A 16493-nucleotide genomic window follows, 5' to 3' on the forward strand; every position below is an offset into this window, starting at 1 on the left:
AGAGTGGAACCAGATTATGGTAGCCCTTGAATAAAATAGTTAGGAACTGGGTGAAACGTGAGCTGGAGAAATTGAGAAGTGAAAAGAAGGACACTTATTTTAAGCAACTAGAACATAGTGAAATAATAGAAATAGAAGGTATAGCTTCCAGAATACTAAGTTGGGGGTAGGAAATAAACTAAACGTGATGAAATCTAACAAAAGGCAACAAAGGAGAAAAAATGGAAATACAAATAATAAATCAAGATACTAGAAGTAAGTCCAAAACATCAGAAATCATATTAAAATAACCTGTTGTGATATTAACATGAGCCTGTGTTATTTTTAACAGATAACACAAAACAAAATGATGTAAATAATATAAAAAGGATAGAAAAAAAATATTCACCTGAAAAATGCTAACCAAAGGAAGCTGGTATAATAAAATAGAATTTAGGGTGAAAATTTTTAATTGCTATGGAGACTCTTCAGACTGCTAAAAGGAACAATCCAGAAAATATAATCATCATAAACCTATGTGCATCTAACAACATAGCTTTGAAATATCATTTAAAGCAAAACCTTTCAGAATTGCAAGGAGACGTAGACATTCCTACAAAACAATGGGACTTCAGTACACCTCAGCCAAAATTGCAAAATCAAGCAGATACAAAATTAAAAATGGGATCAAAGATTTGAACCATAGGACTTACAGACTTCATAAAGTAGAGATTTATAGAACATTTTTTAAAAAGTTTATTTACTCAGAAACCGACATGGGGCTCAGTGTCACAAACCGTGAGATCATGACCTGAGTTGAAATCAAGACTTGGACGCTCAACCAACTGAGCCACCCAGGTGTATAGAACATTGTAGCTAACCTAATAAAATACAACCCCATACACTTTTTTCCAGATATACTTAGGTCGGTTTTTAACTGTGTACTAGGCCATAGAGGAATCTCAACGATGTCCAGAAAATCCATATCATTCAAAATTTATCATGTCATCCTAATACAAGATATATTAGAAACCAACAATGAAGTGAAAATCAAAATACTTTACACTGGCAACTAAAAACTCATTAACTGATGAAAGAGAAAATGAAAATTATAAAACATTTGCAACGAAATAACAATGAAAGCGTCGCATATAGAAATTTGAGATGTAATTTAAATAGAACTCACTGGAAAATTTAGTAGCTCTAAATGCATTTATTGGAGAATATGAAAGATTGATATAGTGAGCATTTAGATGTTAATAAAAGACCAACAGAATAAATCAAATTAAGTAAATGAAAGGAAATGATAAAGATAAAAGTCAATATTCATGAAATAGAAAATAAAATAGATTATTGATGAAACCATAAGTTTTAAAAAATGGATGAACCTCTGTAAAGACAGACCAAAGAAAAATGAGCACTATGAAGAAAAAAAAATGACTAGTAGAATAGAGTTTGGAAATCATAAGAAAGTACTGTGAATGACCTATTGCCAAGGATTTTGAAAATCTATGGGCAATGAAAAAAAAATATATATAAATTACAATTGATTCAAGAAGAAATAGAAAACATTCAAATCAACTTTTTAAGTTCTTTAATTTTACACATGTATTCCCTCATTCAAATAAAATCCACCAGACCGAGGTCTATTACTAAAATGTCAAGGGATACATACTCCCTATTATATACAAACTATTATGGAAACAGTAAAGAGGGAAAGCTTTCCAACTCATTTATGGAGGTAGTATAACTTTACTTTAAAATTGACCCAATATAAAAAGAAGAAAATTTCTTGCTGAATTTATGTATGATCATAGCTACAAATATTCTAAATAAATAATAGTAAATCTAGTGCTAATTAAAAAACACATAGTGACTAACTGCATACTAGGAAGGCAAAGAAGGCTATTAGAAAATCTGTTGAAGCACTTTGTGGCTCAGTCAGTTAAGCGTCCAACTCTTGATTTCAGCTCAGGTCATGATCTCATAGTCCTGAGATCGAACCCCACTTGGGGCTCTGTGCTGAGTGTGGAGCCTGCTTGGGGTTCTCTCTCTCCCTTGCTGTCCCCCTGCCCCACTCATCCTCCCTCTCTCTTTCTCTCAAAATAAGTAAATAAACTTAAAAAAAATAAGAAAAAGGAAAATCTGTTAATCTGCCATATGAATAGACTAAAAGAGAAAACCCGTACAATCATTTCAGTAGGTGTAAAAGTTCACCATCTTCTGAGACTTTTAATCTGGATTGGGGCTTAATGAGGTATCTATATTAAAAATTATGGCAAATACCATAATTAGTAGGGGAACAGGATGCCAGCTATCATCTGTACTAACTAACATTTTTTATGGGGGTCCTAGCAAATGTAAATAAGAAAAAGAAATAAAAAGTATGAAGATCAGAAGGGAAGAAACAAATCTGGTATTCACAAATGGTTTAATTAACACATAAAATTTAAGAAAATGCATAGATTTTAAAACTGCTTTAGAGAGTTCATCAGGGTTGCCGTATATAAGAACAATAATCAGAAAATAATAAAGATGTGGTATGCATGTGTGCATGCATGAGCGCTCACACACACACACACACACACACACACACACGCACACACACACACACACACAGGAATAATACTCAGCCAAAAAACCAGAATGAGATCTTGCCATTTGTAACAACATGGCTCTAGGATGAACTTAGAGGGTATAACATGCTAAATGAAATAAGTCAGACAGAGGAAGACAAATATCATCTGGTTCCATTTATAAATGTGTGTAACTTAAGAAAACAAATAAAAACCAGAAACAGATCCATAGATACAGAGAACAAAGTGTTGGTTGATAGAGGGGAGGGAAGGTGGGGGGATGGGCAAAATAGGTGAAGGGGATCAAGAAGTAGAGACCTCCAATTATAAAATATAAATAAGTCATGAGGCTATACATGCACATAGAATATAGTGAATAATATTGTAAAAACATTATCTGGTGATAAATGATGACCACACTTATTCTAGTAAGCACTTAGTAATATATAGAATTGTTGAATCACTGTGTTATACACCTGAAACTGATCTAACCTTGTATGTCAGCTATACTTCAATAATAAAAATTTAAAAATAAAAAAATAAAAGTGAAACAAAAAGATCCCATTCATAATAGTAAAAAAACCTTAGATATCTAGGAATAAATCTTTTTTTAAAGATGTTCATCCATTTATTTTGAGAGAGAGAGAATGTTTGTGCACACACGTGAGGCAGGGCAGAGAGAGAGAGAGAGGGAGGGAGGGAGAGGGAAGGAGAGGGAGAGAGAGAGAGAGAGAGAGAGAGAGAGAGAGAGAGAGAGAGAGAGGAGGAGCCCAAGCAGGCTCCTTGTTCACAGCGTGGCTCGATCCCATGAACCAGGAGATCATGAGCTGAGCCAAAATCAAGAGTCAGACACTCAATTGACTGAGCCACCCAGGCACCCCTAGGAATAAATCTTAACAATAATATGCAATACTTTCATGAAAATAAGAATATAACTTTATTGAGGAGCATAAATAAATGAAGAGATCTATAACTTAGGAGGAAATTCCTTTCGTCTTTAACCCACAAACACACATGGAAAGATGGACAAGGTAAAACTGTTAATTCTTCCCCAATCTATAAATTTAGCACAATTCCAGTCAAAATCTTAACAGGTATTGTTTTTGGTGGAGTTGATAAACTCTTAGATAAAGATCAAAAATAATCTAGACAATTCTGCAGAAGAGCAAAGTGTAGAGTACTTGCGCTCCTATCTTTAAGGAATGAGTATATAGCCCTAGAAAAATTTTAAATGTGTTTTTGGCCCACAGACAAATAGTTCATTAGGATAGAATAGAATAGAAACCCCAGAAACCGAGTAAGCATGTATTTATAAACCTGGTGTATAATAGACATAGATTTATAAATCGGTGGGAAAGGATGGGCTATCAATCAATTATATTAAGATAGTTGGCTTTTTACATAGGAAAAAAAAAAGTAAGAGGGTACTTCACACCCTCTTTTTATTGTTTCAATTGATCTGTTCCTTTCTATCCTTTTTATGTATACGACAATCACATCTCCCTTCCTCATAAGCATCGACTTTAATTTGATCAAGCCATATTTTGTAACATTGTGTATATCCTATTGTACATATTTAACATTTATATAAATGGTATTATGTATCTGTTTGCTACATTTTTTAGTAAGTACTGTTCTTAATATCCATGCATGTTGCTTTGTGTATATGTAATATGTTGCCACACAATACTCCAGGATAGATACCCATTACATTTTACCTTTATAAGTTAACCAGTAACGGATACCCATCACTCCTTACTTGTATCAGCTATTGTTGCATAGCAAACCAACCCCAAATTTATTGGCCTGAAACAAGAACTAGTTATGGATTTTTCCTGAGACTGTGGGTTAGCTATGTGGTTCTGCTGAGATGGCTGGACTTACTTACCTATTTGTGGTCATCTGTGGATCATTTGGGAGCTTACTGGTCTAAGAGGGTCTCAGCTGTTACAACTCAGCCCTCTTCTATTTTTTCTGCTTATCTCACATCTTTTTCTTTTCTTATAATGTCGGTAAAGAACTCTAATATGTTGAAGAGTAGTGATACTAATTGGCATCCCTGTTTTGTTCTAATCTTGAAGGGAGTGTAGCTAAAGTTGCAATCTAAAGTATAATGTTTGTTGTAGGTTTTAGTGTATAAAGAATTCCCATCTGTGCTTTTGGTTTTATTTTTGTATTAGTTATACATAAATATGGAGTCTTATCCAATGCTTTTTCTGCATTTTTTGGTAAGTTACAATTTTTCTCCTTTAATCTTTTGATGTGGTCAGTTAATTGATGGATTCTCCATGCTCTGTTTTAAGTTTAGGACTTTTCACAAATAATATGGAGAGGAGGTTGTGGACTACATTTTAATTTCTCTACTACTTACTATTCATTTTTTCTTTATATAATTTATACAGTTTCTTTATATAATTCATCCACATTTAAGCCTAACATACAATTGTTTAGAATACTGATTTCTTATTTTCTATATCTATTGTACTTATGGTTATTTCTCCCGTTTTGTTTTATATTTGCACCTTCTTTTCTTGATGACTCTTGCTGAGGTCTATTTTATTAATCTTTTCAAAACCATCTTTTGGTTTTGTGAATCTTTTCTGTTTTTTAAAATTATTGTTCTCTATTTCATTTTTCCTACTCTTTTTTATGTCTTTCCTTCTGTTTCTTTGGTTTTGTTCTGTTGACTTTTCCATCTTTATGAGTTGAATGCTTAGCTTGTTTTTAAACCTTTTCATCTCCTGACCTCTGAAGTACTGTTTTAGCTATGCCACACCTAGTTTGACATGTTATATTTTAATTGTAATTCATTTCTAAATATTTCTTAAGTTCTTTATGATTTCCTTTTTATTCCAGGGACTATTTAACATACATTAAAACACATATTAATTTTACTACATCAAAATGTAAAGTTTTTATAGGACAAAGGATACTATAGACCAACCAAATTAAAAGTCAAACAGCAGGTTGGCAGAAGATATTTGCAACACATATCTGAATTATTATCTATGATATGTTGACATTCTATACCTCATTAAGACAAAAAGTATCCTAGAAAAATGACAATGGATATGACTAGGCAATTTATAGGGGGCCAGTAAGTATATGAAAAAGTATCCCCAGTACTTATTAAGTATATGCAAATTAATACAACAATGAAAATTTTCTTGTCACCCAATAGACTTTTTAAAGTCTGATTATATCTTGTATTGACAAGAATTTGAGAAAAATGGAAACTTTTACCACATCACTGATGGGATTTTAGACTTGCATAGATACTTCGGATAGAGTAACATATAGAATAAAAATGTACTTATTCTATTCTATAAAAATTCTATTTGTAGGTATATACAGTGAACTAACTCTAGCGTACATGTTTTTTTTTAATGTTTAGTTTTGAGAGAGAGGGAGAGAGACAGAGAGTGCAAGCCGGGGAGGGGCAGAGAGAGGGAGACAGAATCAGAAGCAGTCTCCAGGCTCTGAGCTGTCAGCACAGAGCCTGATGTGGGGCTTGAACCCACGAACCATGAGATCATATCCTGAGCCGAAGTCGGATGTCCAACAGACTGAGCCACCCAGACACCCCTAGCCTACATGTTTAGATAAGAATTTTTTGCAGCATTGTTCATTAAAGTGAAAATGGAAATAAATTTATTTGCCTACCAGTAGATAATTTGATGAATAAAATGGGGTAAATTCATGCATTGGAATATTTTGCAGCATCTAAAAAGCATAGCAATATTTATTTATGCCGGCATGGATAGAATGTAAATCTTGAATGAAAAAAAGTAAATTTTAGAATGGTGTATATAGAATAATGTCATTTATGTACCCAAAGCATGCAAAATAATAGTATAAATTATTCTGGGACACACACACACACACACACACACACACACACACACATACACACATACACACACACAAATGTAAAAAATAGACTAGAAGAATGTACATAAAACTTAATGATAGTGGTTTCTTTGGAAATGAAATGGTGAATGAGAACTGAGAGTAGTCCTGAAAGATGTTATCTTACCCTGTAATGTGTTATTTCTTAGGGGGAAAAAAGCATCTTCAGGCATAAATAACAAAATGTTAACAGTTGTTGTTCTGGATGTTGGAAAGATAAATGTTTGTTACATTATGTTTTATAATTTCACGTAGGTTTTGAATCCTTCTCAAAAATTGTATAATACATGAATACCTAAACTAGGATCATAGATGATGCAGATTTCTAGCCTGGGAAGATGGTAATGTTGTTGATAGGAGATTTGTAGATAAAAGATCTTTAGGGGCGCTTGGGCGGCTCAGTTGGTTAAGCGTCCATCTGACTCTTGATTTCAGCTCAGGTCATGATCTCACAGTTTGTGAGTTCGAGCCCTGCATCCAGCTCTGTTCTGATAGTGTGGAGGAGCCTGTTTGGGATTCTGTCTCTCCTTCTCTCTCTCTCTGCCTCCCTGCCCCACCTCTCTCAAAATAAATAAATATTAAAAAAAAAAAGACCTTTAGGTACCAGTGGGTTAGCCCAATAAAGATGTTTACCATAACATTGGAAATTATAGCCTAGAGCTAAAAAAAATAATAAGTCAGGCCTTGAGATACTGATTTTTGATCAGTAGAGAAATAATATTGAAAACACTAGTGTTGGATGGGTAATAACATTCTTGAGAGACTGAAGAATGAAGAGAGAAGATGGTTAAGGATCACACTTTGGGAGGACAGCCACCTTTAAGGGTTGTGGAGAAATGGGTGAAATCAACTGAAAAGAAACAAATAGGAAAAAAAACAAAGCCAGGCAGTTAATTCTCATGAAAATCAAACGAAGGGAAGGATTTCGTTAAGGGGTGGCCAATAATGTCATTCGTTTGGAGGACTAAGAGGAGTTGGCTGGGTTTGGCAATTAAAAGCTCAGTGTTGACCTCTGAGGAATTTTTTGGTAGGTAGCACGCAGAAGCTGTATTGTGAGAGGGGAAGAAATTAGTTAATCCGAATATTCCTTTTGGAATCACTCAAGATAGAATTTAACCTAGAGTTGCAGTAGATCTTAGTTAAGAACTCCGTTGTTAATTTTTTCATAAACATGCTAAATGGGAATTATGTATTAGCTCTTAGAAAGTTTCATAAGAATTGAAAAAGATTTTTACAGAGTATTCAAGATTCTACAAATTCTTTAAGGATAATAAAGAACCCAAACCCTTGAAATCAGCTGTCATAAATGTTATCTGAAATACAGAGATCGTTAACTATTTAAACTCATTTTGCAGGGTGTCATGTACATATGGGCACTTAATAAATGCTATTTGGAAAGAGTTGTTTCTCTAATATCCATTAGAAAAAACCAGCTACAATAATCAATTGACGGTCTTTTAGGAGTGGCTTCTAAGAATCCGAAGCTGTGTGTCACCCAGTGTAAACTATAGAGTGTAGAGACAGTAAGCTCAAGGAAGAGTCGGGCCCGGGAATAACTTAAGTAAAATGCAGAAAACCTAAACCAAACCATCCGCCTTCAAAACGGTACATACTGAGTCCTTACTCACTGTAGGGTTTTCGTGGTCCTTAAATGCATACGGCAAGATAATTTATGATGAAATAACTGTTAGGAGTCATAGATTTCTTTGAGAGTCTAAAAATAGCCATGACTCTTCTTAGAAAAATGCACATTGTACTAACAAAATTTTGCCTTTGTGAACCCCTCATTAAAAATGTATGCTTTATGAAGGCTTTTATACATAAAAATAATTTAACTTTCCAGGGTGGTAGTTAAAAATGTAGTATATATTCACTCTTCCCTAATTTCATGTATAAGCAATTTTGTACATCATACTGTCTCTAAGGACTTCACCATTAGTGGGAGTTCTATGTGAATTAGGAAGGCTTAATTCTTTTCTTTTGTTAATATAACGTAGTGTTACCAGGTGTGATAATAGGTACCTATGATAGAAACTTGCTCAAAGTAAGTGCTAGATAATTCTTTGTTGAATAAATGAATACGTGACTTTGGGTTCAAACGCCTTCATTTTAATAATACTTTATGGATGTTTATTTATTTATTTTGAGAGAGAGACAGAGCGTGAGCAGGGGAGGGGCAGAGAGAGAGGGAGACAGAGGATCTGAAGTGGACTCTGTGCTGACAGCATTGAGCCTGATGCGGGACTCAAATTCTCCAGCCAAACTGTGAGATCATGACCTTAGCTGAAGTCAGATGTTTAACCGACTGAGCTGCCCAAGGGCCTGGGTAGTTTTTAAGGTTAAGGATTGGGGAGTGGCTTATTTGCATGGTTCTAGCTCAGGGATTTTCGTGAGGCTGCAGTCCCCTGAAGGCTTGATTAGGGCTGGGGGGTTGGGGGAGGGGTCTGTCTTCTAGATAGCTCAGACACAAGACTGTTGGCAAGATGCCCTGTTTTCTTGCCTGAAAGGCCTCTCTGCATAGTTACTTGAGTGTACTTATGACATGGTGGTTGGCTTCCTTGGAGAGAGTGACCCAAGAGGAAGAGATCAAGCAGACAGTTTCTGAAGTTCTACATCATCACTTGAGTTTTATGCTATTTGTTATAAGTGAGTCATTAAGTCCAGCCCACACACAAAGGGAGAGGGGAATTAGGTTCCACCTTTTGAAGGGAGGAATATAAACTAATTTTCAGACAAGAAAGAAAATGGACAGGTACTAAATGCATTGTAACAGATAAGAAGGCCTTGTTACTTTGGTGCTTGGGTAGCGTTTGAGAGTAAGGGCTCTTAGAGTCAGTGTTTGGGTTCAAATCCTGGCCCTGCCTCCCATTAACTCGATGACCTTGCTCACGGAACCTTAGATTCCACATCTATAAAATGAGCACAATGGCAATATACATTTCACAGAAATGTAGAGAGGAATATGTGAAAAAAGCGAAGGTAAAGCATTTAGCATAGTAGCTTTTATTTCAGAGTCCGGAGTGCTAACCATTACACCATGGAACCACTAGCTTTTATTTCAATAAGAGTTAGCTATTTATCAGGGGCCTGGGTGGCTCAGTTGGTTAAGCATCCAACTTCAGCTCAGGTCATGATGTCCCTGGTTGTGAGTTCAAGCCCTGCAGCAGGCTGTCAGGCTCTGTGCTGACAACTTACAGCTCGGAGCCTGGAGCCTGCTTTAGATTCTGTCCCCCCCCCCCCCCCATATAAAAAATAAACATTAAAAAATTTTTCCAAAATGTTAGCTATTTATCTTTTTTCCTTGCTAATATAGAGCAGTAACTTTAGTGTAGGAGATACCTTTCTGTAATGTTATTAGCAGAATGTGAATTTGCTCTAAAGTGTCTACCATGCTAACCTATCTATTCTTACTCAGTTTTTTATTCTGCTTATTAATACCTGCTTAATCTTGAAGACTTGAGAAATGCAGATGAATGTGTGTGAATGTGTGTGTATACTATACACGTACACATATTATATATACATACATTCACATGTACTACATGGTTTGGGTCATATTGTGTAGAACAAATACATATGTAATTAAATCTTGGCACATTTATATTTTTACTATTTTACTGTGTTGTTAAAAATTCTTCAAACGTGGCTCAGTTGGTTAGGTATCTGGCTCTTGATTTCGGCTCAGGTTATGATCTCATGGTTTATGAGTCCAAGCCCTGCAACAGGCTCCGAGCTGACAGTGTGGAGAGCCTGCTTGGGATTCTGTCTCCTTCCCTCTCTCTGCCCCTCCTGCGCACGCTCTCTGTCTCTCTCTGTCTCTCTCTCAAAATAAGTAAACTTAAAAAAAAAAGTACTAAATTTTAAAAAGAAAATAAGAAAAAAATAAAAAATAAAAAACAAATGGACCAAAAATAGTTAAGTGTTGGCAAAGATGTGGAGAAACTAGAACCTTCATACAGTGCTGGTTTGGGAATGTAAAATGGTACAGTCACCAGGAAAAACAGCTGGACAATTCCTTAAAAAAAAAAAAATTCTTCAAATCATTTTTAATGGAGCAATCAGTCAATTGAGTGTCTTCCATTTCTTCAGGCTAGGCCCTGGAAATGAAACTCCTGGGTCAGAATACATGAACCTGTTTTAGATTCTTGATATATAATGCCACACTGCTTTCCTGAAAGTTTGTACCAATTTATATTTCCAGCAGCAGCTTTTCCTTACTTGCTATTCCCAATATAGTATTTTTAGTTTGCAAAAAATATTGGTGGCTCTTGAAAGTCTGGTTTCAGTAGAAAGGCAGAATTGCATTAAAGCCCAAGGAATTGTGTTTTTACAAGAACTTTAAATATGTAGGAATACTTTCCAGTCTTTCTGAATTGATTTCTGTTATTACACACACACACACACACACACACACACACACACACACACACACACAGACACACACACAGGAATACTGTCAAGTATTAGGTGGGAATAGATACAGCTTCTCTTCTCTTGGAACTTAAAATATAAGGCGAGGTAAATACATATAATTAAGATGTACAAAGAGTAAAATACACTCTATTGACTTCTTAAGATATATCTCAGGATGCAAATCGTGAGGTAAAAGTTATATATCATACTTCAAACTGACTCTTCTGTTGTGTATTCCTCCTTGAGCCCAAGTTAACCTGTTGCCTCCAGAAAAAATAAGCTTCTCTTTCTTTTTAAATACATGAAAAACTACTGATTGATAGTAGACATTCAAATTTATTATCAATTTCAGTGATTTGCCTAAAGCCAGGAATTGCTTCTTGGTTTTCCTTATCATCCCCCACCTGGAAACTGTCTCAGTTTAAGATGCTGCTTATCAGTAGATGATCCTTGTTTTAAATTGACTAGAGATTTAAAAAGCTACCACTCATATAGTCCCTTTTGTCCAACAGGTGAAAGTTTACCATGATACCATGATAATGCAAGAAAGATCCTTATTGAGTTTAAGGGGAGTTGTACTCTGGAAATGGCATATAAGTTCTTTTATGGGAGGGTGGGTATCATGGTGGAAGGGCTAGGACAAAGCTCCAAGAGAATAAATGAGTATATAAATGAAAAAAAAAAAAAAGTCATGGGCTATGCAAGTCTATTCTAAAATTGCACTGACATGTTGGGCAAAGTTTTGCCAAATATTGCATTAATATTACCACTGGAAAACTTTTTTTCCCCTCGGATTATCAGCACAGTTCATTCAATTCAGATCATAAAAATTGTACCTTAAATTTGTAACTGCCAAATTTTTTTTTGGTGTGTATTTAGCCAATACTTACTGAGCACTTACTCTGTAGGAGGCACTGTTTTATGTAAATTTTATGTAGAAACAACTTCAGAGCAACATTTTGTTTCAAACTTAGGTTCTGAAATTTTGAAACCAGGGAAGAATTTTTTGTTGTTGTTTTAATGAAGATTCATCTGAGTCATTTTATTGGTTTGATTTTGTGTTGTCAATAAATTTAAAATCACTAAATGGCAATTTATCTCGCCCTTCTATTGTATTTTAGCATGTACTTATTTGTTTCTATGAAAAAGATTTTTAAAAGTAGATGATACAAATGAATACGTTTGTTTCCAAATGAACCAAACAGAAATGAAAGGGTAAGAAGAGAATTTCATGACTAGCAAATTGGGGAAGGATAATCTAATCTCCCAGAGGTTGGCAAATTCTGTTGTTTACTAATAAATACCTGTTTAGTGTGCTCTTTAACACTGCTGTAGAGGAAAAAAGACGAAGCCAGCCTCTTAAAGTAGTTGTAAACTACTTAACTTTCCAAGTAAAGCTTTTAGAATATTTTGTAGGTATGCCTTTTTTGTTGTTGGTATTCCTGTTTTAAAGTGCAGCTTTTTGAAGTGGACGGGTTACATGTTGCATAAGCTTTGAAACGGCCAAAAACAAGTTAAATAGCCACCTTTATTTACAGCTGTTGGACTAGGTATTAGATCTCTTCCAGGAAGAAAATTTGATTAATGGCTTTTTTCCAAAGTGGGGACAATTGCAGACTTTTCTTCCGCAGAGCGTGAAATGTGCCTCTTCCTGCCGAGGGGCCTTGTCCTAGCCGCGGCTACCGGGGCGGTTTCCAGCCTCAGGTGTCTCTCGCCGTGGGCCGCGGCCGCTCTCCGGGGCGGGCGTCCGGGACTTCCTGTCTGAACGCGGGGCGGAAGGATCGCGTTGCCAGCCGAGGCGGCCGCCGCCGCCGCCGCCGCCGCCGCCGCCCCTGCCGTTAGGTGGTGGGGTTTCTCAGCCCCGCGGCGGGAGGCGGGCCGGCCTCGGCTTCCTGTCGGAGGACGCGCAAGGATCCGGGCGTCTGAGTGTGTGCGAGTGCGTGAGTGTGTGTCGGTCGCACGGCGTGTATCTCCGGCCGTGGGTTCCGCCTCCTCCCCTGCTGCCGCTGCTCACGGTGTAAGTCAATGTGAAGCAGCAGCTCCAGCCCCGGGATAAACATGGCGACGTCTCTGCATGAGGGACCCACGAACCAGCTGGATCTGCTCATCCGGGCTGGTAAGGACAGGGAACTTTTCTCCTGTGCATCGGTGCAGCAGGAGAGGGGGTGCACAGAAGGCGGGGTGACTCCCCTGTGGCGGTCAGTGCAGGGGGTTCAGTGTCCACCTCAGTCACCGGGGCGGCCGGGGGAAAGGGGGGTAGTGAATGAAGTAATGGAGGCGACGAATCAGGAAGTGATCACCTTGGAGAGTAACCTGCCTCGAATCTGGCGCTGTCGCTTCAGGGTGTGTTCGGCGAGCAGCGGCGGCAGCTGCCGGGCGGAGCGCTGGCAGCGGGTGCCGGAGAACCGAGCCGCAGTTAAGTTGGGGACTCGGGGGCGGACGAGTTGTGCGCTTCACCCCAGTTGCTGAGGAACCAGGAAGTGAGTGAGGCTGTTGTCTCTCGGCTGCGCCTGCCACGCTGTCTGGCCGGAGAGGCCGCTACTGCCCGCGGTCGGGGGCGGCGGGCTTCTCCGGTGAACGCTCGCCACCCCCGCTCCGTTCTCCTTTGAGACTTGGTCCACAAATCCGTGACTTCCGCGTGGACGATGCAGCCCCGGGCCACGTCCGGTAGACCGATACCCGCCAAAAAAATGCTCTGCCCCTCCTCTTCACGTCCCCACCTTGTGCAGTCTCAGGAGTAACGGTTCTGGAAAGGGTCACTGAATAATGTGGAATAGCCCGGGTTGATGTTGCTCTCAGGGGCCCGCCTCCCTTTCCTCATTTAATGGGTGGCTGTGAAGAAGTAGGCTTATGCCCCTTCCCTCGTGGGTTGTTTTTTTAGGGGTAAGAATGGGAAGGACACGGAATATATTTTGTACCCCTGACCTGGACGGTTGAGGCATCAGAGAAGAACGGTTATTTTTGTAAACAGTGGGTGAATGTGAAGGAGTGGGGCGGGCGAGAGGGAGTCTTGGCCCTAGGGAAGTCTCAGCACGGAATTGCCCCCTTTTCCCCTCCCCCCCAAACCTCCCACCATAGCGGAAGCGCCTCGGAGAGGACAGAACGGGCGGGATTGACAGGCCTTTGGTTCCAATCTGCTCTCTAAGATGTTCCAAATAAGAACGTTGATTTCTGGGGGCGGGACTCTGGGCCCGCGCTGGGCCAATGAAGATTGGGCGGGAGTGAAGCTGACAATGTACGCATGGAATTGGAGGGAAGAGGAGTGTAAACACGGAAGTGGCCGCGGGGGTGGGGGATGTGCAGCGCCTCTGCTGCAGCGGAAGGGCACGGACTTAAGTTACATAGAAAAAGCAGCTTTACTTAATAGCAGACAGCGCAGTGAGGGCCCTGAATCGATGTAGCAGTGCTTGAATATTATTTACTTATGCTAACAACAAAGCATACATGTTTCTTTTCCCCGGGTTCTGTTTCATATCGCCAGCTATGGGAGTTGGAAGATGGGAAATACCAAAGACTAATGTTGCAAAAAGATGTTACCCTTTGAGAGTGTGAAATTAGTAGTTCGGTTGGGGAGAATCATGAACATAAATGCGTATCTCTAAATTTAACGGAAGGGCTTGAAGTTGAAATAAAGTCTTGAATAATATAACTGTATTGTATAACACATAAGTGACTAGCCTTTTATCCTGTAAGATGTAATGCACATATCAAAAGTCCCAAAGAAAAATCACAGTTTACTGCGTGATGATTAAAACATATTGGACAGTTACTTTCTTGTAAGAGCAAGAACCTAAGTATCAGTAAATAAGAGGCAGAGTACAGCGAGAACTTGGTTCCTTTTCTGTATGTTCAGTCCATTAATAATATGAAGGAATGGAATTTTAGGCCTCATGTTACTGGTACTAACAATACCTGTAATTGTGGGGGTCAGTGATATTTCTGTGAGTGTTAAACATTTAGAGAAATGTTTTCAGTGATTGTGAACATACCAGGAGAACCGTAGCATAGCCCCCACAGAATTAGGAAAAACATTGTTAATGTCAGAGGGCTTAATTTTCCCAGTGGAAGGTATTTCTTTCATAAGCTTTTGGAATTAGCGAAGCTGAACGAGACCTGTAGATATTTTGTTTGGAGTGGAAACATATAGGCAGTCTGCAATTTGAAAACACAAGTTTTATCTCCTTTGATAAGAGGTTTTTAGGTTATATGTTGTTTTCTAGTCTTACTGCATTTCTTTAGTATTTATGAATCTTACAATTGAAGTTTCCTTGTGAGTATAATATTCTGTAAAGAATATGTTTTACATATAATTGTTTTCAGATTATTTCCTCAATAATTTTCACGTAATCTGAAGCTCTTTTACAAGCTCTGTTTTAGAAGGAAACTTGAGATAGGTTTGCTGATTTACCCAAGGATTATTCAGTGAGTTAAAAGTTGGGGAAGAAACGTGACCCATAAAATGAAGAATCATGGATCTAAATTAATAAAAATTTAGATTGCTGCCAATTTCCAGTGATGTTGGCGGAGTAATGTTTGTGAAGTTTGTATTTGTAAAATAGAATGATACTTTTTTATTCCCTTGAGGGAAGTCATCGAGTGTTAGACATAATTCTTCCTCATAAAGATTTTACAGTCTAATTGGGGAGACAGATGTAAATCTATGCAATACATAAATGTTAATGCTATAATAGGTTGATGATTAGTGTATAATAACTGATACTAATGAAAACTTGTAGAAGGAGGTAAGCTTTAAGTTGAATATTGTTAGCAAAACTGTTGTTTCTAAGTTTATAAAGCACTTAATATTACCACTACTATATTGTTATATGTTAAGGTACTGAGGATACAGTTTTGCTTTTCCTCCTTTTGAAGTTATCAACTTTAGGTATCAACTTCAGCTTTAGTTATTACCATTTATGCTGTCAGAGGAGTTTGAGTTAAGAATGAAATAAATAAGCTTACTTATTAAGAATCAGTTTTATTTTAACATAGAAAATATTTTTGTGGTAAAGACTTGACATACTTTATAAAACTTTCATTTACAGTGTGATGTATGAGAAAGAGCCTTGACCCTGAAGTCAGGAGATGAAGATCTGCATCTCACTGTCACTAACCTAATTGTGTGCTAGTGACTTGACTTCTCTAAGGCTTCACTTTCTGTAAGAGAACAAGACTGACTAGGGGATCTTTAATAATTTTTAAAGCTCTAAAATTATAAGTGGTTCAAATATTTAATGGACAGTGAAGGATTTTTTTTACATTACACCATGTGAATGAATATGTCTGTAAGGTCATTACATACTTGGGTTAATTTCTGCTAGCCAGTCTTTGTGCCACATTGGAACTTGAGGCCAGGTCTTTATGTTGAATGAGACTATGATATAGTTCAGGCTTATTTTCATGTATACATACATACATACATACATACATACATACATAGTATGTATATATACACACACATAAACGTATATAGCTAATTATAGGAAAAATAAATGTCTATAGGAAAAATGAATGTTACTTTCTTAACATTTATGTGAAAGCACTGGGTGTGTATGGTCTATAGACTTTCTGGAAGATTTTCAATTTAAAATATTCTACCTTCTTGTTCTCAATTAT

The 16493-nt window shown here is 37.5% G+C and overlaps 1 protein-coding gene across 15 annotated transcripts in view; it reads left to right on the forward strand.

Moving 5' to 3' along the window:
* Window positions 1-16493, forward strand: part of ELF2 (E74 like ETS transcription factor 2) — a 92791-nt gene that overhangs the window by 57765 nt on the left and 18533 nt on the right. For 2 of the 15 annotated variants that reach the window (XM_027066295.2, XM_053216956.1), the window contains exon 1: window positions 11503-12993. The exons of 9 other annotated variants lie outside the window; for them this stretch is intronic. In XM_027066295.2, the coding sequence (XP_026922096.1) occupies window positions 12936-12993 (58 nt within the window). In that variant the 5' untranslated portion in view covers window positions 11503-12935. Of the gene's footprint in view, window positions 1-11500; window positions 12994-16493 lie in introns of those variants that run through there. 4 more of the 15 variants (XM_027066280.2, XM_027066318.2, XM_015073604.3 and 1 more) reach the window with 4 other exon arrangements.

The sequence above is a fragment of the Acinonyx jubatus genome, chromosome B1, assembly GCF_027475565.1.
Source record: "Acinonyx jubatus isolate Ajub_Pintada_27869175 chromosome B1, VMU_Ajub_asm_v1.0, whole genome shotgun sequence".
Lineage (NCBI taxonomy): Eukaryota > Metazoa > Chordata > Mammalia > Carnivora > Felidae > Acinonyx > Acinonyx jubatus.